The sequence below is a fragment of the Pseudopodoces humilis genome, chromosome 26, assembly GCF_049639895.1.
Source record: "Pseudopodoces humilis isolate 2021_Gansu_Grassland_sample_001 chromosome 26, ASM4963989v1, whole genome shotgun sequence".
Classification (NCBI taxonomy): Eukaryota; Metazoa; Chordata; class Aves; order Passeriformes; family Paridae; genus Pseudopodoces; species Pseudopodoces humilis.
Window position 1 is genome coordinate 355,260 of NC_142225.1, and position 19,695 is coordinate 374,954.

The 19,695-nt window shown below is 57.2% G+C and overlaps 2 protein-coding genes across 13 annotated transcripts in view; one reads left to right on the plus strand and one right to left on the minus strand.

Moving 5' to 3' along the window:
• Positions 1-690: 690 nt before the first annotated feature.
• MYOG (myogenin) lies at positions 691-5,334 on the plus strand. 2 transcript variants are annotated; one of them, XM_088067204.1, is made up of 4 exons: positions 691-1,149; positions 4,072-4,089; positions 4,235-4,316; positions 5,213-5,334. In XM_088067204.1, exons 1-4 carry the CDS (start codon positions 691-693, stop codon positions 5,332-5,334), a joined length of 681 nt encoding a protein of 226 aa, XP_087923330.1. The 2 variants fall into 2 exon arrangements, with proteins under 2 accessions (XP_087923330.1, XP_005530255.1); XM_005530198.1 differs by lacking the exon at positions 4,072-4,089 and having other exon boundaries at positions 691-1,152.
• Positions 5,335-6,074: 740 nt separating this feature from the next.
• PPFIA4 (PPFI scaffold protein A4) overlaps positions 6,075-19,695 on the minus strand; it is a 60,472-nt gene continuing 46,851 nt past the window's right edge. For 4 of the 11 annotated variants that reach the window (XM_088067080.1, XM_088067077.1, XM_088067072.1 and 1 more), the window contains 17 exons: positions 19,463-19,668; positions 18,814-19,054; positions 18,566-18,601; positions 17,847-17,980; positions 17,545-17,702; positions 16,849-16,945; positions 16,538-16,619; positions 15,581-15,781; positions 14,146-14,208; positions 12,739-12,765; positions 11,690-11,865; positions 10,915-11,012; positions 10,148-10,323; positions 9,857-9,925; positions 9,129-9,306; positions 7,809-7,896; positions 6,075-7,372 (listed from right to left, as the gene is read on the minus strand). In XM_088067080.1, coding sequence (XP_087923206.1) covers positions 7,838-7,896; positions 9,129-9,306; positions 9,857-9,925; positions 10,148-10,323; positions 10,915-11,012; positions 11,690-11,865; positions 12,739-12,765; positions 14,146-14,208; positions 15,581-15,781; positions 16,538-16,619; positions 16,849-16,945; positions 17,545-17,702; positions 17,847-17,980; positions 18,566-18,601; positions 18,814-19,054; positions 19,463-19,668 — 2,001 coding nt within the window. In that variant the 3' untranslated portion in view covers positions 6,075-7,372; positions 7,809-7,837. The remainder of the gene's footprint in view (positions 7,373-7,808; positions 7,897-9,128; positions 9,307-9,856; positions 9,926-10,147; positions 10,324-10,914; positions 11,013-11,689; positions 11,866-12,738; positions 12,766-14,145; positions 14,209-15,580; positions 15,782-16,537; positions 16,620-16,848; positions 16,946-17,544; positions 17,703-17,846; positions 17,981-18,565; positions 18,602-18,813; positions 19,055-19,462; positions 19,669-19,695) is intronic. The other 7 variants (XM_088067078.1, XM_014258921.2, XM_088067079.1 and 4 more) reach the window with 5 other exon arrangements.

The following is a 19,695-nucleotide window of genomic DNA, read 5'->3' on the forward strand; positions in this document are numbered from 1 at the left end:
GGAAAGGTTGGGTTTGGCTCTGTCCTGCCTGCCCCGTTCCTGTGGGACAGGCAGCAGGTACAGCAGCTGGAACCGGGGAGCACGGAGAGGGGCATCCACAGGGACGGGGCTGGAGCCTGGGGAGCTCCCTGCACCGGGATTTCCCTGATTTCCCTCCCAGGCCCGGCTCCCGAGGCTTCAGCAGGAGTGGGATCGGTGTAACACGGAGCGGAGGCTGGGGCCATGGGGAACGTGGGGCCCGGCGGGGTCGGGAGGTGGGAAGGGCCGGGAAGGGGCAATGCCGTGCTGGTTCCAGCAGGGAAGGCACAGGTTTGGGATGCCGTGGGATTCTGGAGAGCGGCGTGAAGGGATGGAGGTGCCGCCTGCTCCCAGCCGTGCCTGAAGGGAGCCGCAGGATGCCGGGGGGGAGCTGCACCCGCCCGGGGTCCCCAGTGACACCTCGGGGCCCCCACAAAGCCCCAGCCGAGCTTTCCCCGGCCGTGCCAGTCCCCCCTCCAGCCCCGCCGGGCCGGGCACTGTAATCCCCGTGGGGAGAGCGCAAAGAATCGGACGGACAAGTTTTCATGAGAGGCAGCAGCTTAGGGTGGGCTCAGGTTTCCTTTGGGTTTTCTATATTTATCTCCGTGATTTAATGCCAGCACCGAGCAGTTGGCGCGGGGAGAGGGAGCAGCAGCAGCCCCCGAGCCGCCCATGGAGCTCTTCGAGACCAACCCCTACTTCTTCCCCGAGCAGAGGTTTTTCGATGGGGAAAACTTTCTGGGCTCCCGCTTGCAGGGCTACGAGCCCGCGGCGTTCCCCGAGCGCGCCGGGGCTGCCCCGGGTGCCGAGGGCAGGGTGGCTCCGGAGGAGCAGGAGGCGCTGGCCGAGCACTGTCCGGGCCAGTGCCTGCCCTGGGCCTGCAAGGTGTGCAAGAGGAAATCCGTGTCCATGGACCGGCGGCGGGCGGCCACGCTGCGGGAGAAGCGGCGGCTCAAGAAGGTGAACGAGGCGTTCGAGGCCCTGAAGCGCAGCACCCTCCTGAACCCGAACCAGCGGCTGCCCAAGGTGGAGATCCTGCGCAGCGCCATCCAGTACATCGAGCGGCTGCAGAGCCTGCTCAGCTCCCTCAACCAGCAGGAGCGGGAGCAGCGGGACCTGCGCTTCCAGCCCGCCGTGAGTGTCCCCGGCTGTCCCCGGATGTCCCCGGATGTCCCCCGGCTGTCCCCTGCTGTCCCCTGCTGTCCCAGGCTGTCCCCTGCTGTCCCCCGGCTGTCCCCCGGCTGTCCCCTGCTGTCCCCCGGCTGTCCCCAGGCTGTCCCCAGGCTGTCCCCCGGCTGTCCCCGGATGTCCCCCTGCTGTCCCCGGCTGTGCCCCGCTGTCCCTCGCTGTCCCCCGGCTGTCCCCCGCTGTCCCCGGATGTCCCCCCGCTGTCCCCTGCTGTCCCAGGCTGTCCCCTGCTGTCCCCCGGCTGTCCCCCGGCTGTCCCCTGCTGTCCCCCGGCTGTCCCCAGGCTGTCCCAGGCTGTCCCCCGCTGTCCCCCGGCTGTCCCCAGGCTGTCCCAGGCTGTCCCCCGACTGTCCCCGACAGTCCCCCCGCTGTCCCCCGCTGTCCCCCGCTGTCCCCTGCTGTCCCCCGACAGTCCCCCCGCTGTCCCCCGCTGTCCCCCGCTGTCCCCCGCTGTCCCCAGGCTGTCCCAGGCTGTCCCCCGCTGTCCCCCGCTGTCCCCCCGCTGTCCCCAGGCTGTCCCAGGCTGTCCCAGGCTGTCCCCCGACTGTGCCCGACAGTCCCCCCGCTGTCCCCCGCTGTCCCCCGCTGTCCCCGGGTGGTGCCCCGTGGGGATGAGGCTCCATGGGCGCGGTGGCGCTCCGGGGTGACACTCCGTGGGAGAAGGGCTCTGTGGGGACAGTGTCCCATGGAGGTGACTTTCCATGGGCTGATGCTCTATGGGACGATGCTTGAAGGGGTTGATGCCATCGCAGTTTTGGGGTGATGCCACAGGGGACGATTCCCTGTGGGTTCATTGCTCCATGGGGCGATGGGTGACCCCAAGCAGGAGCTCGGGGGCGCTGGGTCCTGCGGGGGGAACAGACCCCAGCTCTGGGCTGAGACAGACACGAGTGAGTGTGTCCTGAGGGGGCACGGGGACAATGATCCAACCCTGCCAAGCGCTCACAGCCCTGCGGGAAAGGGACAGCCCTGGCTCTGGGAATGGGTGCCCTGGGGCTGTGCCTGTGAGTGCCACACGGGCCTGGGCTGGGGACGGAATGGTGAAAATAAATAACACAGAACTAAACTAAATGAAAACATAACCTAATATAACGTAATGTAATCATATCATATCACATCATGTATCATATCATATATACAAAAATATAAATACAAATATGAAATATACAAAAAATATAAAGCATAAAATATAAAATAAAATTAACACTCCCTGCTCACACCCAGGCAGAGGAAGGGATGAGAGGGCACAGGGACACCTCTGGGACTGAAGGGGCCGATTTGGGCACTGGCTGAAGGCACTCAGTGGTTGTGTCCTGCCACCAACCCCAGAGAGCCAGCACTTGTCACTCCACAAGGGTTTGGTCATTTAACCAAAGTTTTGAGAGGTATTTTCATCTGCCCCCTGGCTCCTGTGGGTGGCTGGGCATGTGCTCCCTTGCTGCTCTGAGGTTTGGATCTGGGAATGCAGAGAGCTGAACCTTCAGCTGCAGGTGTAGGGAGAGATGATTGATACAGCTGGAATCGATAGATGTAGGGGTATGTGTGGGTATAAGCATTGATGATATGGCTTCTATAGATCTAGAGATCATATAGATAAATTAGAGATGAAATTGATATGGGTATGATAGCTGTAGAGATAGAAATTACAGTGATAGATTATATAAATATATATATAGATAATATAGACAGTGATAAAGATTATATAGATTAGATATATAACATAAATGACATTCAGGTATATCTATAGATACAGGTTATGAAGATATAGAAAATTTAGATAAGGATGATCTAGATACAGAAATAGGTAATGTAGATATGGGTATAAAAATGACATATATATGGATAGAGATGTAGATGCAGATAGGTACTGCTACAGGTACATATATACAGATATAGATATAGATATAGATATAGAGATATAGAGATATAGACATAGATTGATGCAGATACAGATATAGATATGGAAGGGCTTTGTCAGAGGCCCAGAAGAGGGAATCCCACATCCCCTTCCAGACTAAGGGATTTAAGGGCCAAACCAGTAGGTATCCAGGTGTTCCAATTTAATGCTGAATAAAGAAATGAAAAAGTATTTAGGCTCCATCCTACATAATTGTGGGACTTCCCAGTATCCGCTTTAATGCCAGAGTCCTCTTGGATACCAGAATCCAATTTCCACTTCCCAGAATCCACATGGATTTGCAAATGTGGCCAAAACTGTGCTGAGCTGTCCCTTTGTCCCTTCTGTTCTGACCTGCCCTTTCTGCCAGGTGTAGCCAGGGGTTCACATATTGGTGCAAAAGCCAATGTTTTCTATAGATCATATCTGTAAGAATTTCCTGCTTTAATGGGAAGTAAGTCCAAGTGTTAATTAATTATCCCGTGCTGCCATGAGCTTGTAGAGTCAAAGTGCCATTTCTAGTCTGCTACAAAGAGTTGGGTCTGTGGAGTTGCTGATATAAACCATATAAAATCAGGGTTTTACCTGAGCTGACACCCACTCCCAGATAAAGACACACTCCAAACAAAGTGAATTCTAGCTTTGCTGAATAATGTTCTCATTTTTAATGCTGTTTTTTCCCCAAAATAACCACGCATCCCCAGATCCACAAACCAAACTGCCAAAAGCTTTTCCCAGTCCTCCCTCTTGGGATGGCCTGAGGGTACCCAGTCTGTGTCATTTTTTATGAGCCTGATTAGGTGATTCTCAGCAAAAAGGTGTTTTGCCCAAGGACATTTGTTCATCTCCAGCCCTTTTTCGTAATCAGTGGGGAAAGAGACACCTATTTAACTGCAGTGAGCGGGGAGCCCCATTTCTCTGTGTCCACTGCCCCCAAAAAATGAGGTTTTTCAGCCTTTTTGGTTAAGGAAGCTCCTGGCCCGGGGGTGCTGTTGGCTCCTCCAGGTGGGGAGGGACGTGCCCCCCTCCACAGGGATGTTGTGCTGTGGGAGGGGCCCCGGGGTGTTTTTGGGGATGTTGGTGGGGTTTGGGGCTGAGGAAATGAAACACGGTTGCTCTGGGCTCCTGCAGGCAGCCAGCGAGTGCGGGTCCGGCAGCTCCTCCTGCAGCCCCGCCTGGAGCAGCCAGCTGGAGTTCAGCACCAACCCTTCAGGTAAGGCTCTCCTCACCCCCTGGCACCGCTGGGCTCTGCAGGGACTGGGAACAGCAGGGACCCCGCAGCCCTGGAGCAGAGCAGGAGATGCCTGGAGTAAAAGACAGAAGGAATCTTCTCCTCCTCTTCTCATCTCACTGCTGCAGTGATCAACTCAGGAGTCCTACAGCACCTCCTTGGCTCAATGCTCAGCAGTTCAGGGTTCTCCCAGCCCTGATTTCACCAAAACATCAACCCTTGGGAGCTGAGGAATTGGGCTGCAGAAGCCTGGGCCCTGGTGCCTTCATCCCCAGCAAGGGTTTCATCTGCTGCCATCCCTTGGCTTTGCTGTGTTGCTGGGCATGGCTGTGCAGCGCTGCCCCAGACCTTCTTCTCTCCCTGCACCCCCTCAGCAGCTGCTGCTTTTTTTTCCATGCTTGCCATTATCCCCACCCTGCCAAATCCACCTGTTATTTCCTCCAGAAGGCAGAAACTTAAATCTCATTTTCCAGTGGAGATTAAAACCTATTCAGGGTCCAAAAGTTCCAGAAGTTGTTGCTCTCTCACTTCTCCAGGGTGGGGGGCTGGCAGCAGGCTCCTAGGTCACTCTGGCCATGTGGGGGATTATGGGAATCATAGGAAAAAATCAGCAAATTGTTAAGGGTGCAAAAGATCATCATGTCCAACCCTCAGCCATGTTCACCACTAACCTACACCCCCCTGAGCAGAACCAGGAGCTATCTCCAGCACACAGTCCCCATTCCCAGCAGTGTGCTCACCCCTTGCTCCCACAGGTCCCTTTCCCTTCAGTGTCCTCACCCTCCTGTCTCCCCAGATCCCTTTCCCTTCAGTGTCCTCACCCTCCTGTCTCCCCAGATCCCTTTCCCTTCAGTGTCCTCACCCTCCTGTCTCCCCAGATCACCTCCTGGCTGAAGAGGCAGCCGAGGAGCGCAACCTCCACTCGCTGTCTTCCATCGTGGAGAGCATTGCCGTAGGGGACGTGGCCGTGACGTTTCTGGAGGAGCAGGGTCAGAACTGAGCTGGTGCAAACCCCGGCAGCTCCTCGGGAGAGTAACGAGGTGGGAATGAGGTGCCAGAAGGGTCCAAGAGCTGGAAATCACATCCACCCCTCCAGTGCCGTGGGCTGCCCAGCTGACACCGCTGGGCTCCGTTCCCACTCCCTGCGGAGCGCTCCTGCCGAGCTGAACAGGCAGAGCTGGGATGGGGCAGCGGCCGAAGGTCCTGGAGGGGCTCCCTGGGGCCAGGCCCTGCTCTGCTGCCTGGCCAGGGCCGGGTGGCTTTGGGGCCAATGTGTGTGCTGGGTTGGCTTTGCTGAGTTTTCCAGATCTCCTTGACCAAGGTCTCTCTCCGGCCGGTGTCCGGTGCTGCTGACCCGGAGCGCGCCTGTCTTTCCTACTGAACGCTGTGTGTCGTTACCATTTAGGGTTTTTTAATGATTATTTTTGCTAACTTATTTGGATTCTTTTTTAAATAAAGGCATTCTTGTTTGGACAGCTTGGGGTCTCTGTTACTGTTGTCCTGCCCTGTGTAGGTCTCCCCAGTTCCACAATCCCCAAATCCAGGTTGGAGATTTTCATATCAGTAAATCCAGCTGGACCTCAGCACAGGATGTGCCACACTTCAATCAGCCCTACACAGACCAGTGATTTCATTGCTGTTTAACTGGGGTTCAGCCTTGTGCCCCAAAGGTATTGCAGGAGCTACAGATTAATGTTATTTTTAATTTGGGCTCTACAAAGAAGGCTCAAAAGCCAGCACTGTTTTAAAATCCTGTTTATTGGAACACACATACATCCTTTCCTGACCCGATCCAGGGTTTGGAGTCCATGCAGTACCAATAATATGATGAAAGAAATAGGGCATCAATATAAAGGGCTCACTGACTCTTCAAATTAAAAAAATATTTAATACTGTATTAGGCAAATGATACACCGAAAAGACGTTGTGACTGTAGAGTCTCTCAGATATTGCACTTCCAGACAGCACATGATAAGTATAAGGTCATTCCAGCCATCAATAAATATCACATCGGAAATAAGGGCCACACAAGGCAAACGTGGCATGAGGAGACAAAGAGATCCTACCCTACGGGGGAGAAATGGGAAGAGTGAAGAGCCTCCTTGAGTGACCCCTGCCAGGAGGCAGGAGGGGAGAGCATCTCCTCTGTACCCAAGGGGAAGGGTGGGCACGTCCCGGGGGTGGGGGGCTCCCGTTGTATCCCCAGGCACCCAAGGAGGGTCCCCTCTCCCGTGGGTGCTGGGCACGGTCCCTGTGAGCCGTGAGGGGCGGTCCCAGGCACAGCCCCCCTGAACAGGGCACCTGACAGCACCAAAATCAGCACCTTGCCTGCCAGCCCTGGGCAGTCACTGCCCTCCTCAGCTCATGCTGGGCCCCCTTCGTCCCACCCAGCACCAGCCCTGCCACTGCCCCATCCCCCATGGGGGCAGCTCCTTGCCCGGCCTCCCTGCAGGGAGGATTTTCATGAGCCTGAATCTTCCTTGGCTTTCAGTCCCGTGGGCAGCAGCATCCCTGAAGCTCAGGGCTCAGGCAAGTCCGTGCAGCCCCGAGGCAGATTGGCAACATGAACCAGGAGGAAGAGAGGCTTCCAGACATCACAGACACTTTGGGGTGTCTGTGCTGCTCCCCAGATTGCAGCACACCAGGACAGCATCCATGGCACACCAGGACAGCATCCATGGCACACCAGGACAGCATCCATGGCACACCAGGACAGCATCCATGGCACACCAGGACAGCATCCATGGCCCACCAGGACAGCATCCATGGCACACCAGGACAGCATCCATGGCACACCAGGACAGCATCCATGGCACACCAGGACAGCATCCATGGCCCAGCCAGCGCGGGGAGAAGCGGGGGACAGGCCACGGGGGGAGCCACGGGAGCCGGGAGAAGCAGGGGGTGCACGAGCAGGAGGGGCAGGTCCTGTCGGTCCACAGCAGTGACAGTCTGTGGGTCTGGGACGAGGAACAGGCACAGGCTGGGCTCTCATCCTGGAAGGCAGCCAGCACGTGGCATATGGACATGGGGATTTGCTGAGGAGCAAAGTGGGAAAGGCCCTGTGAGGATGCTGGCTCAGCTCCACCCCTGCACCCACCGGCCAACAAACCCAGATGGGATCAGCATTGGATCCTCCTGGCTAAGGGTTACCATGGCCCAGGGCACAGGAGGATCCCAGGAGACTCCCTGAAGTGCTTGACTATCCTTCCCTCACCCAAGTGGAACCCTCATGGGATGGCATCCTGGGGTCCCCAGTGGAGTCACCTGTCCAAGAGTGGACAGATGTGGTGGGATGCTGAGCATCCCTCCTGCCTCGTCTCTGTGAGCCTCAGGCAGCAGCAGCAGCTCCCCCACACTGAGGTCTCCCTCGCCCTCCATGGCCAGGCAATCCCTGGTGAGGGCAGCCCCTTGCCTGGGTGCTGCTGGGGCTCCTGCTCTGCCCTGGGTCCCCAGCCAGCTCCAGGCACTCACCCAGGGCCTGGCTCCCATCTCGCTGACCCTCAGCACGAGTACGTCCGGACCGTGGAGGTCTCCAGCCTTGGGGACCCGGAGGCACCGACTGGGAAGGAACCAAAGAGCAAAGCAATTAGTGACTGCTCCATTTAGCCCCCAGCTTCCCCAAATCCTGTGTTTATTGAGCAGCATCTGTGCACTGCAGCCACGTGAAGATGAGGGTCAAAGAGCCACATCTGGCCAGCTTGGATGTGCCTGAGGCTCCGGAGTATTTGGGAAATTGCCACTTGTCATCCCTGCTCCTGGGCAGCGAGCACCCTGCTCCCCCTGTGCGTGGGGTTCTGTCCCAGGTTTCACTCTCCTCAGCCAGGTGGGAACTGCAGCTTCCAGGGATGGGGTGGAAAAGGTCAAACAGAATCTTGACCCAAACTGCTGGATGGAAAGCTGGGACATTTGAGCAAAACTGGAGGCAGGAGAAGAGCTGAGCCTGAGGTTTGGAGTTGGAAGGTGAGTGCAGAACTTTTTAATTCTCATTCCCACCCTCATTTCTGAGTCTGCTGAAGCCAGCTTTGCTCCAGTGGGGAGCCTTGGGGTAGTGGGACCAGGGTGCCTGGTCCAGGGGACAAATTAGGGTGACCTGGCTGGAGCTTCTGCCTCCCTACAGCTTTGGAAGGGACCAAGACACCTTGAAGAAAGGAGCTGTGTCATGAGGGCAGATCCTGGGCCATAAAACAGGACAGGCAGCAGCACAGGCAGCCAGGGTGTCCCAGCAGGTCCTGCCAGCCCTGGGAGAGCTCAGGCAAATGAAGCCAGTTAATACATCCCTTAGGGGGTGGTTCCCAAAGGGCAGAATGGAGAAAACTGCCCAGACTGGGCTCCTGCATCCTGGCAGCCCCTGGGTGACATATCCCATTTCATGCCCCAGTCCTGGCCCCTCATTTGTCTTTGTAGTACATAACAAGAAATCACACAAGTAATCCTTCCAGAAAAAATGTTTCCAGCAGGCCACAGCTCCAGGATCACGTGGATTGAACATCTTGGGTGACCATCAAGCCTGCCTCCTTCTCCTTCTCCTTCTCCTTCTCCTTCTCCTTCTCCTTCTCCTTCTCCTTCTCCTTCTCCTTCTCCTTCTCCTTCTCCTTCTCCTTCTCCTTCTCCTTCTCCTTCTCCTTCTCCTTCTCCTTCTCCTTCTCCTTCTCCTTCTCCTTCTCCTCCTCCTCCTCCTCCTCCCTGTCCCTTCCTATCCCTTTCCTCTCCTGGTTGCACATCCATCCTTCCCCACGTTCCCTAAGACCGATCAGGGGTGGGAGGGGACCCTGTGGAGAAGGGCTGACCCACCTTCCGGGGGCATTTTCTTGGCTGGAGCGGCTGGAGGGGGCAGTGGCACGAGGCTGGTGACACGGAAGCCGGCGGGGAGGGTCTCAGCAGAGCCGCTCAGGAGGTTGATGCTGTGCACGTCCCGCGGGCGGAAGCGCTTGCGCCAGGACGGCGTCCGACGGAAGGTTTTGTCATCGCCCTGCAGGGAACAGAGTGGTCAGTGCCAGCCCCTCCTGCCCCAGGAGACACCAGCTAACACCTGTCCTTGGTGACCAGCTCCAGCAAAGTGCGGGATCAAACTGGGCCAAGGACACAGGACATCCTGCTGGGATCCCATGGCATTGGATCCTTTCCAGCTCATGTCCCCTCTCTACTGCCTGCCTGCAATGATTGATGCCTTGGAGATATCAACACAGAAGTCCCAGTAAAGACTCCAAGGGATGCTGGGCTCATGGCAGAGGAGCTCCAGCCCTCAGAGCACCTCCCCTGGACTCTCTCCAGCAGCTCCACGTCCTTCCTGTGCTGGAAGGCCAGGGCTGGAGGCAGCTCTGCAGGTGGGGTCTCACCTGAGTGGGGCACAGGGGCAGAATCCCCCCTGCCCTGCTGCCCATGCTGGGGGATCAGCCCAGCACACAGTGTGGGGTCCTGGGCTGCCAGAGCACATGGCCGGGGCACACTGAGCTTCTCATCCTCCAACACCCCCAGGTCCTTCCCCAGTGTCCCAGGACATGGAGAGGTCTGGCACTCACATCATCCAGCCTCCGGTCTGTGCCCAGGGCGAGCAGGTTGTTGAACTCCCTCTCTAGCACTTGTCGAGCCTGCAACAAAAAAATTATTATGCCTCATCAATGGGGAATGTACTTCCAGCCCAAACTTCCATCCTAGGAAAGCCTGAGTGTGACAGAAAGAGCCCCCCTGTGCCATAGGAGAGCTCTGCTTTGAAAGGGAGAGCTGAGCTGGTGACACTGGTGCCGTCACACCACAGCCGTGTCCCACACTGGCCACTCTCCTCCAAAATCCCCCAAGGACCCTGCTCCTACCTGGGTGTTCTGGGTGGGGATCTGCAGCACAAGGGCCAGACTGTTGTGGTCAAAGTTCTCGTCGAGGGCCAGCAGGGCCCCGTGCACGCCACTCTCCACCAGGTTGTTCCCGTACTCACGCAGCCCGATGGACTGGATCCAGTGAATGACCTGGTCATTAGTCCACACCAACACATCTGCACGACAGCAAGGACATGGCTCAGGGCCACCTCTCACCACACTCGTGGCTCTGAGGAGCTCTGGGGATGTCCTGAGGCCCTTTCCCTTTGCCCCAGGATGATCCTGGGACTCTCCTTCCCAAGCCAGCAGTAAAACCAGGAGCTCGAGTGCCATGAAGAGCTCAGTTCAGTTTACCAAGCTCAAAGCTGAAATAACAGGCAGAAAACAACTGTGAAAATTAATCTTAAGAACCCACGGCTGCTGATGTAATTAGGGGCATTATCAATAATGAGATGTAATCCAAGCAGCAGCCAGATGCACAGGGAATCTCAGGACAGTGACAAGGAAGGGGAGGCTGAGCAAGCTGGGGATGTCCTGAGTAGTGAAGTGGGCAGAGAAGATCATGGGATGCTCAGGCTGCATCTTTGCTTTCCCCTGCTCCCTCCTCATGCCTGCCTGGGGTCAACTGATAAAACACTTGGAGCAGCAGGAAGGTCCCTCAGGAGAACAGCCCTGTGGGCTCAAATAATGGGTTAAAAATAAGAGATGGAAGAGAGACCAGCCCTGGGTATCTTGTCCTGCTCTGGGGCTGGACAGGGGGTGCTGACCTTTGATTTCATGCTGGGTCTCCTCTCGCCTCCTCTCGAGCTCTTTGCGGTCGTAGTTGAGCCTCTTGAGGCACATGATGCCGTACTGGAGGCTGGTGCTGCAACAACACAGGGGACACCGGGGTCCCTCCCAGCCCTCCAGGACACCTGGCTGGGGGGGACCCGGCTAGGGACCTCCCTCTCTGCATGCTCCCCACACGCCCAAGGTCAGGGATGGGTCAGGACAGACACAACCCAAAGCTGGAAAACGGGGAACGTCCTCTCCCTTCCATGGCAATTCCCACCCCATCAGTTTGAGCCTGTTCCAGCTGCCTGAGAGTGCACAGATCCAAATGATCCTCACACTCGGTGGCTGGAGAGGGGAGGGGGAACCAGCCCATGGGGGCTGCTCCAGGCTGAAGGGCTCACCCCTGGAGGTGACCCTGGCAGGTCCATGGGTCAGGGTGGGACCCCCTGGCAGGGGATGCCATGGCTGGGATTGGAACAGCCTTCTCCACTGGGCTGCTGGCAGGCAGCAGTGGAGCACCAGGTGGGAAGAGCCTGAAGTTTTGCCCACAGTTTGCTCCATAGCCAGGGGAAGGCCTGGTCCTCTGTCATTCTGCAGCAGGGAGTGAGGTGAAAGAGAACTTCTGCCTGTAAGAGCTGCCCCAGCTGAGGGTGGTGAGTCCAGCCTGGAAGAGCCATCCAGGGCTGCCCAAGACAGGGGAGAATCCCTCAAATCCCCCCCTCCTCTGCTCCATGTGCACACTAGGAAGCTGCAGGGGCCAGGACTCACCGGTGGAAGCTGTCCACCATCTTCAGGTGCACCCGCAGGTCCTTCTTGGTCAGGTGGTCCAGCATCCTCGCGTCCACCAGGCATTCCATGAAGTAGCTGCGGTACTGGGGCAGACCCAGGCTGGGCAGCCACTCGTTCCCAATCCACTCGTGGTTCATGTCCCCATAGGCCAGTGTCTGCAGAGAAGCACATGGAGAAGCTGGGGAGAACCCAGGGCTTGGTGGAGCTGCAGAACCCCAGGAGATCAGTGACAGCCCAAGAGGGTCACTGTCCTGAGGCTAAGCCCAGCCCTGGGTGGTACTGAAGGAGCTGGAGGGAACAGTCCTGCTGGCCATGATCTGTGTCCTGCTCATGCCCCCCCAGGAAACAAAGCAGTGGCCAAAAGTATTGGCAAGGGACAACCGGACTTTATGAGCAGCTGCCTCCGGAAAAATCACATTCATTGAAAGATGAAACAACTGAGAAACAGGTTCCAGTGCATTCCCAACTCATTTTTAAGAATCTCTGCTTCAGTAATCTCTATTTTATGACTTCAAAACAAACAAAAAGGTCAGTTTTGGGAAAAGACCTCACCCATTCACTTCCACTGCAAACTGATTTTGGGTCTAAAAATGAATTAAAATCCACCAGAAGGAAAGTAAAGCATTTAAGAGGGATAAAACCAGAAGAGATGGATCCAAGCAGGACTCTTTCCTCCCACCTTTTTGGTTCATAAAAATCATCTCTATGGACTCAGGGCTACAAAATAGGTGAAAAAGTAAACGTGCAGCTGGAATCCTGCCCGCATGCAGGGTGGTCACACAGGTGGGGGTTCTTAACACAGGCTCTGGATCTCACAGAGGTCCCAGGAAAAGCCACTGCCTGGAGCAGAGAGGGGCCCAGGAGGACATCCTGTACCTGAGAGATGGCCCAGAGGAGCAGCCATGGGGTGCAGGTAAAGCCTCCAAAGCCTCAGTGAACATCACTGCCCCAGACATCTCCTGGGACGTCCAGCTCCTCCCCGACCGCCCCATGCACCCCCCCGGACACGGGTGGCCCGGGGACCTCACCTGTGCCCAGCTGCCTTCCTCTGTGTCCTACGTGTGACACACGCAGCATGTCAACAGAAAGGACAGTGCAGTCAGTACCTGCTGGCCCTGACCAGAACAGGGCACCGAGCGTGGCACCCCTGAGGGACCTCAGAGGGACACGGAGAGGACACGGCTCACCCCTACAGCTTGGGGACCTCAGCCTCGTCCCCAGGGTGCTGGGGACACCCTGACCTCGCTGGTTCCCACCCCATCTCTAACCAAGAATACAGGATGGAGAAAAGGAGAAGGAGAAGGAGAAGGAGAAGGAGAAGGAGAAGGAGAAGGAGAAGGAGAAGGAGAAGGAGAAGGAGAAGGAGAAGGAGAAGGAGAAGGAGAAGGAGAAGGAGAAGGAGAAGGAGAAGGAGAAGGAGAAGGAGAAGGAGAAGGAGAGGAGAGAAGGAGAGGAGAGAAGGAGAGAAGGAGAAGAAGGAAGTGAGGATATGATGAGGCTTGGGCTGGACTTGGCACCAACCCTGGGGCTTGTCCATCTTCCCTGGGAAACATGGAGAGTCCTTAGATCCTCCCAGGTCAGATGGATGAAAGAGAATTGAGATTCAGTACATCTGTCACAACCCACAGGGGGCTGCCCAAGCTGATTTTGTAGCTATTTCCTCCTTTGCCAACCCATGCTGGTTTTCCTCAGTCTCACAGGACTTGCCAAGGGACAGTGGCACATCCCTGCAACTCAACAAAAGCTTCAATAAAATGTCTATTTCAAAAACCCCAAACTTGTTTGGATTGGAAGGGACCTTAAAGCTCACCCTATTCCACCCCTGGCATGGGCAGGGACACCTTGCACTATCCCAGGGCGCTCCAGCCTGGCCCTGGACACACAATTCCCACACAATTCCCACACAATTCCCACACAATCCAAAAGGCTGCCCTGCTCTGAGACACAGGTAAGGGGTGATCAGGTTCCAACCTGGAGGGAGTGTGGCTCCATCTCTCCAAAGGAGCCAGAGCTTTGGGGAGCATGGACACATCCCTGCAAGGGAGCCCAGGCTGTCAGCCAGTGGCAGGGACACATGGTGGGGACAATGTTTGGGTGTGCTGAGGTCAGTGGGGGATTAGACCCTTCCTTGGGTGCAGAATGACTTGAGGATCTCAAGACACATGAGATCACTCCTGGGTTTTGTCTTTAACTCCCAAACAGCCAGAGCTCCTCTGCTCTAGAAACCCAGTGGGGAAAAAAACCCACAAGGGAAAAAAATCTGATAGGGTTTTAGATACTTTTAGAAATTGCTGGGACATTAAAGGTTGAAAGAGGGTTTCTAAAGAGCTGCAGGGTGCTGGCCAGGAGCTGACATATGAGGGATCCCCTTCCCTCTGGGTTAACACACCTGGAGCTGCTCAGGCCCTAACACCCCGCGGGCTGCCCAGCCTCACCGTCTTGGTGGAAGTTGCCATGTTCTCCATCTCCTCATGGGTGACCCAGACATTTCCAGAGGACTGCAGGGAAGAGCCGAGGGGTCAGAGCAAACCAGCACAGAAACATGGCCTCAGTTCACAATCACCATGGAGTCATGGAATCACAGAATTATTAAGGCTGAAATATCATCAAGTGCAGCCCTCAGCCCAGCACCAGCACCGTGTTCAACACTAAACCATGTCCTCAAGTGCAACATTCATTCATTTTTTGAACACTTCCAAGGATGGTGACCCCACCATTGGCCTGTGTAGTTGTGCCAGGGCCTGACCACCCTTTCCAGGAAGAAATTTCTCCCAATATCCAGCCTGAACCTCCCCCAGCACAGCTTGAGGCTGTTTCACCCTGTCCTGTCCCTGTTCCCTGGCAGCAGAGCCTGATCCCCATCCTGGCTGTCCCCTCCTGTCAGGGAGTTGTTCAGAGCCATAAGGTACCCCTGAGCCTCCTTTTCTCCAGGCTGAGCCCCCCAGATGCTCCCTCAGCAACTCCTGGTGCTGCAGCCCCTTCCCCAGCTCCATTCCCTTCTCTGGACATGCTCCAGCCCCTCCAGGTCTCTGTTCATGAAGTGCCCAGAACTCCCCCAGGACTCCAGGTGTGACCCCAGCAGTGTCAGCACAGGGAATGGGGACTGCCCTGGGCCTGCTGCCACCACAGTGCTGGGACAGCCCAGGTTCTCTTGGTCTTTTTGCCCACCTGAGCACACCTGGGCTCATGTCCACCCTCTGTCAGCACCAGCTGTGCTGGAATCAAGCCCAGCTCTGGATGGTGGAGGATCAGACCACCCTGTGCTTAGAACTGTCCTGGGGACACCCCACTGGGCTGTGCATGCAGCCACACACAGACAGCACAGCAAGGACCTTCATTTAGCTCCCTTTCCACTTCAGTGGGATGCTCAAGGAGCCTGCAGGCCTATCCCCATCAGCTGTGATCCCAGACACAGTCATCTGGGGGGGACACAGCAGCCTTCCTTCTGCCAGGTGCAGCTCTACACATGGCTTGGCATTACTTGGCCACCCCTCACTGCCCCTGGGGACCAGCAAAAGACACAATCCCTCCATCCAGCCAAGGGCAGGGATCTGCAGGTGCTCTCAGTTGCCCCAGGAATTTCAGATGGAAAAGGCTTGTGTTGAAATTATTGGGAAAGAGGCTGTGTGCAACCAAGCTGGCCCTGTACCTCAGGAACATTCGTATTTCTGCTCTTTGGATGGAGTTTTATCCTCTCCAGGGCAGCCAGGCCCTGAGTTCTGCTCTTTGCAGGGCTGGCCTCTGCAGACAAGCCCATGTGAGTGGGGAATGAGTGTCCAGTGGTTTGAGCAGCCCATGAGAGGACACGCCGTTTGCCAGAGTGCTCCTAAGGGAAGGAGCAGGCTGTCAGAGGGGGTGAGGGGCACTCACCGTGCGGGACGTGGGCGGTGCAGAGGGGCTGGTGAGGGACACCATCTCCTGGATGGCCAGGCGCAGCTTGAGGCGGTGCAGGGCGTTGCTGATGCCGATCTCCCGCTGGATCTCGGTGTCCGACAGGGCTGACATGATGGCCCCGCTCTTGACGTTGGCCCGGCACGCAGCCACGTACCAGGCTGGCATCCCCACCCAGAGCTGGGGACAGGGACACAGTGACTGCCTGGCACTGCCACCCTGGCTCCTGTGCCAGGGGCAAGGCCACCCTCTCCAGAACCCAGTATCGAAGCGGAATGTCCACGTGGGGTTCTGGGTCTGGTTGTACCTTGCAGAGATGGCCTGTGGGCATCCTTGTGCCTGATGGGCACAGCACAGGGAAGGTGCACCCATGGAGCTTTTCACAGAATCATTAAGGTTGGAAATGCCCTCTAAGATCAGTTCCAACCATTTCTCCAGCACTGCTACATTCACCACTTTCCCATGTCCCAAGTGCCACATCCACACATCTTCCAAACATTCCAGGGATGGTGACTCCACCACTGCCCTGGGCATTTGTGCCAGGACCTGATCACTCTTTCACTGAAGAACTTTTCCCCAAATCCAACCTGACCCTCCCTTGGCACAGCTCGATGCCATTTCCTCCTGTCCTGTCCCTGTTCCCTGGCAGCAGAGCCTGATCCCCATCCTGGCTGTCCCCTCCTGGCAGGGAGTTGTGCAGAGCCACAAGGTCCCCCCTGGGCCTCCTTTTCTCCAGGCTGAGCCCCTCACCTCCCTCAGACACTCCTCATCAGACCCAAAGCTCTACTCAAACCACAACTCCACGGGCTCTGAGGGATCCAGGGATCTCTCCCAGGATTTGAAGGCCCCAGACATGAGCATGGATCAAGCATGGTGGGACATGGTGGCACACACACACTTGTGGGGACAGCATGGGGACAATCCATGGGCACGCACCTCCAGCCAGGACACAACAGTGGGGCCATCCCAGTGGGCAAAGGGCAATCCTTTCCTCCGAGCCTCTTCCAGGAGTTCATGCCTGGCAGGAACAGAAGCAGAAATGTGATTTATGGGGGCTTGTGGGGAAGGGAGAGTTCCTGGAAGGGAATGGACCCTGGGCAGTAGGGAGCAGCTGGAGACAAATCTGTGAAGGAAGTGACAAGGCCCAAGGGAGGGTGAAGGTGAGAGCTCCCAGCAATTCCTAGTCCTGTGCCACGGATTCCCAGGAGATCAGTTTCTCGCTGGGGTACAGAAGGAGGTTCACTCACTTCTTCCGCAGGCGCCGGTCCTTCTCGGCCTGAGCCCCCAGCTTGCCCAGTCCCAGGGGGTCCTGGATGCCTCCCTCCACGTCAGTCAGCAGCACTGCTGGGCAAGCAAGACACCCTCAGGTCAGTGTGACCTCCCCCAGGGCCAGTGTGGGCATGTCCCCACACCAGGGGGACACACAGTGACAGCACAGGAGGTGAGTGTCCCTTTCCAGCCTGCCCCATGGCCCCCCTGCATCCCTCAGAAGCTCGAGCAGACCCCCTCCTGCCATCCCTCCTGGTTTCCAAATCCCAGAATCCCAAAGTCACAGAACAGTCCCTTCTGCAAGGGACCCAGACAGATCACTGAGTCCAACAATGCTCAGCATGGAAGCAGTAAAGGATTTAGGAGTGGAAAATCAGCTCCTACCAAAATCCATAGGGAGGGAAGTAGATTTGGGGACACTAAAGATGAGATACGTGACAGATAGGAGGTCACTGTCCACACCCCAGCTCTGACAGAGCATTAAGATGACACCATGCTCAGGCCAGAGAGGCCAAGGGGAGAAAACACTAAGCTCCATCTTCCCTGGAGCTGCCAACACCCCCAAACCAGCAGGAGGTGTCCCTGCCCCTCCCCATCACCCCAACAGCCCCCCAGTGGCAGACAGAGCCAGAGGGTGTGGGGAGCCTGGCACAGGGACAGGGCTGCTCACGGACCCTGCCCTGTGGCCCCTTCTCTGCTCAGCTGGATCAAGCGACCCTTCTCTTTCTTCCCAAACAGGCGCCCGATGGAAGACTTGATCCCCTTCCTCTTGGAACCCTTGTGCAAGGAGTCCTGGCTGCTGCTGGGATTGCTGGCCTGCTCCTCCAGCGAGCTGGGGATGGAGGAGGGAGAGGAAGAGCAAAGCCTTTAGGTTATTCTGGAGCAGGGCACAAGCCATGGCAAACCCCAGCCCGCCCCACATGCCATGTGTGCCCCAGGAATGCCCTCAAGTGGGATGCCAAGGGTCTCCACACACCTCTTGCCATCGTCCTGGCTCAGGGCAGGGTGGCCCAGCTTCTCCAGCCGCAGTGTTCTGGGTGACGACGGCGGGGACGTCTCACACTTGATGGTGGTTTTGTCCTCCCGGCTCTCATCCCGAGCTGCAGGCGACTGAACAAGAGGAGAGGCCGTGAGGGTGGGAGGCCAGAGCCCAGCTCCATCCTTGCCCTGCTGCCTGCCTCTCTCTTGCTCCATGGAGGCATGGCCAAAAGAGCCACCAGAGGCCTGGGGCTTTGCCACGCTCCAGGAATGGCCTGAATGAGAGCTCTGGCAATGGCTCCAGCTGCCCAAGCGGATGGGGAGGATGTGGCAGTATGGCTGAGATCCTGGGAATGGGGGGTGAGAGGATGCAGCCCCATGGTCCAGGTCAGGGTGCGGGGACAGAAACTGCTGGTCCTCGTCAGAGGGCTCTGAGAAGCACAGATGGAAATGTCCCAAGGACACCCTGTTGCCAGAGGGGACGCAGCGTTTGAGGACCCAGTGGCTTTCTGAACCTCCCCAAGTCCTGCCAGCCCCCCCAGGCTGCCGGCGGGAATACGTCCAAGCACCTTTCGGGATCCCCATGATCCTCCTGCTGAATCCCTGGGGTCCCCAGCTCCATCCCGCGCCTGCTGCACCCTGACCTGGTGTGGACAAAGCCAGGAGCAGGCTGGAAAAAGGGCTTGGACAAAAACCAACGGGATGGGAGCCACTCACTAGCAGTTTCCTCCGGTGCTTCCTCAAGTCGCTGGGCTGATTGCAAGGGGGAAAGCGAGAGAGACACAGAAAGGGGGCAGTTAATGGAGCACGCCCCCAGAGCAGTCCCAGGGCCAGGCTGCCAGGCTGGAGACAGCAAACACGGGCACCCCGTTGTCCCACACCCCCCACGAGCCCGTGTGGACACTGGGCATCGCTCCCACCTCACAGCCAGACCCCCGCCAGCCCCGGCCCCTCCGGCTCCTCACCAACGTCATGATCCCCATGCGGTCCAGGTCCTGCGCGGCGCTGCGGGAGCTCAGCTTGGGCGTGGAGCGGCCGCTGAGCGGTGGGGATGAGCTGGCCAGGGACAGGGCTGTCAGAGAGGTGGGGATGGAGGCCCTCTTGCACAGCTGGGTGAGGTTCAGGCCCTCCATGCTGCCGCTCGTGACCCGTGTCTCCAGCTCCTCTGCGCGGAGCTCCGTGGACTCCTTCTCCTCCTGGATCATCCTGGGGGAGCAGCGGAGCTCAGGGCTCCTGGTTCCCCATCTTCCCAGGGACACAGAACCTCTGCCCTGGGGAACAGCACCTTAACCCCTGAGCTCCAGGAATGGCAGCAAGATCCATCAGGATCCATAAGAACCAGAGCTGAGACACACCCCGATTCCTTTAAATATCCATAAAGGATTTTATATAAAATAATGATCCTTTGAAATAATGACCCTCTGAGCCAGCACTGGTGCAGCTGAGGGAGACATGGCAGAAGGACCAAGCCCTGTGGCTGGATGTCCTAGAGCCACTTCCCTGGCTGAAGACGCACCAAGGCCCCAGTTTTAGCAGCAGAGTCTCCTGGCTATTTTTTGTCCCCCTGGAGCCATTTCTGCACAAGGCAGTGGTGGGTTTTGGCCATGGTGATACCTGATCTCTTCGTTGATGGCATCCAGCTGCTCCTGAAGCATCATGGCCAATGTCTGAGCATCTGAATGCCCACCAGGAGAGAGGACATCCATGGAGCTGAACAGCGTCTCGCGGTCGTCCTCATCCATGTCGGAGATGTCGGGGTCGCTGTCGAAGGCGTGAGGCCCCGTGGCCAGGACCCCACCTGCCTGGGCCTGCTCCCAGTCCTGGGGGAACAAGGGCCACAGTCCTAC

What these genes read in the sequence shown, in the direction of transcription:
- MYOG (XM_088067204.1), top strand. Translation starts at nt 691, where the DNA reads ATGGAGCTCTTCGAGACCAACCCCTACTTCTTCCCCGAGCAGAGGTTT. An exon ending in GTTCAGCACCAACCCTTCAG is followed by an intron (nt 4,317 to 5,212) that starts GTAAGGCTCTCC and finishes CTGTCTCCCCAG; the next exon opens with ATCACCTCCTGGCTGAAGAG.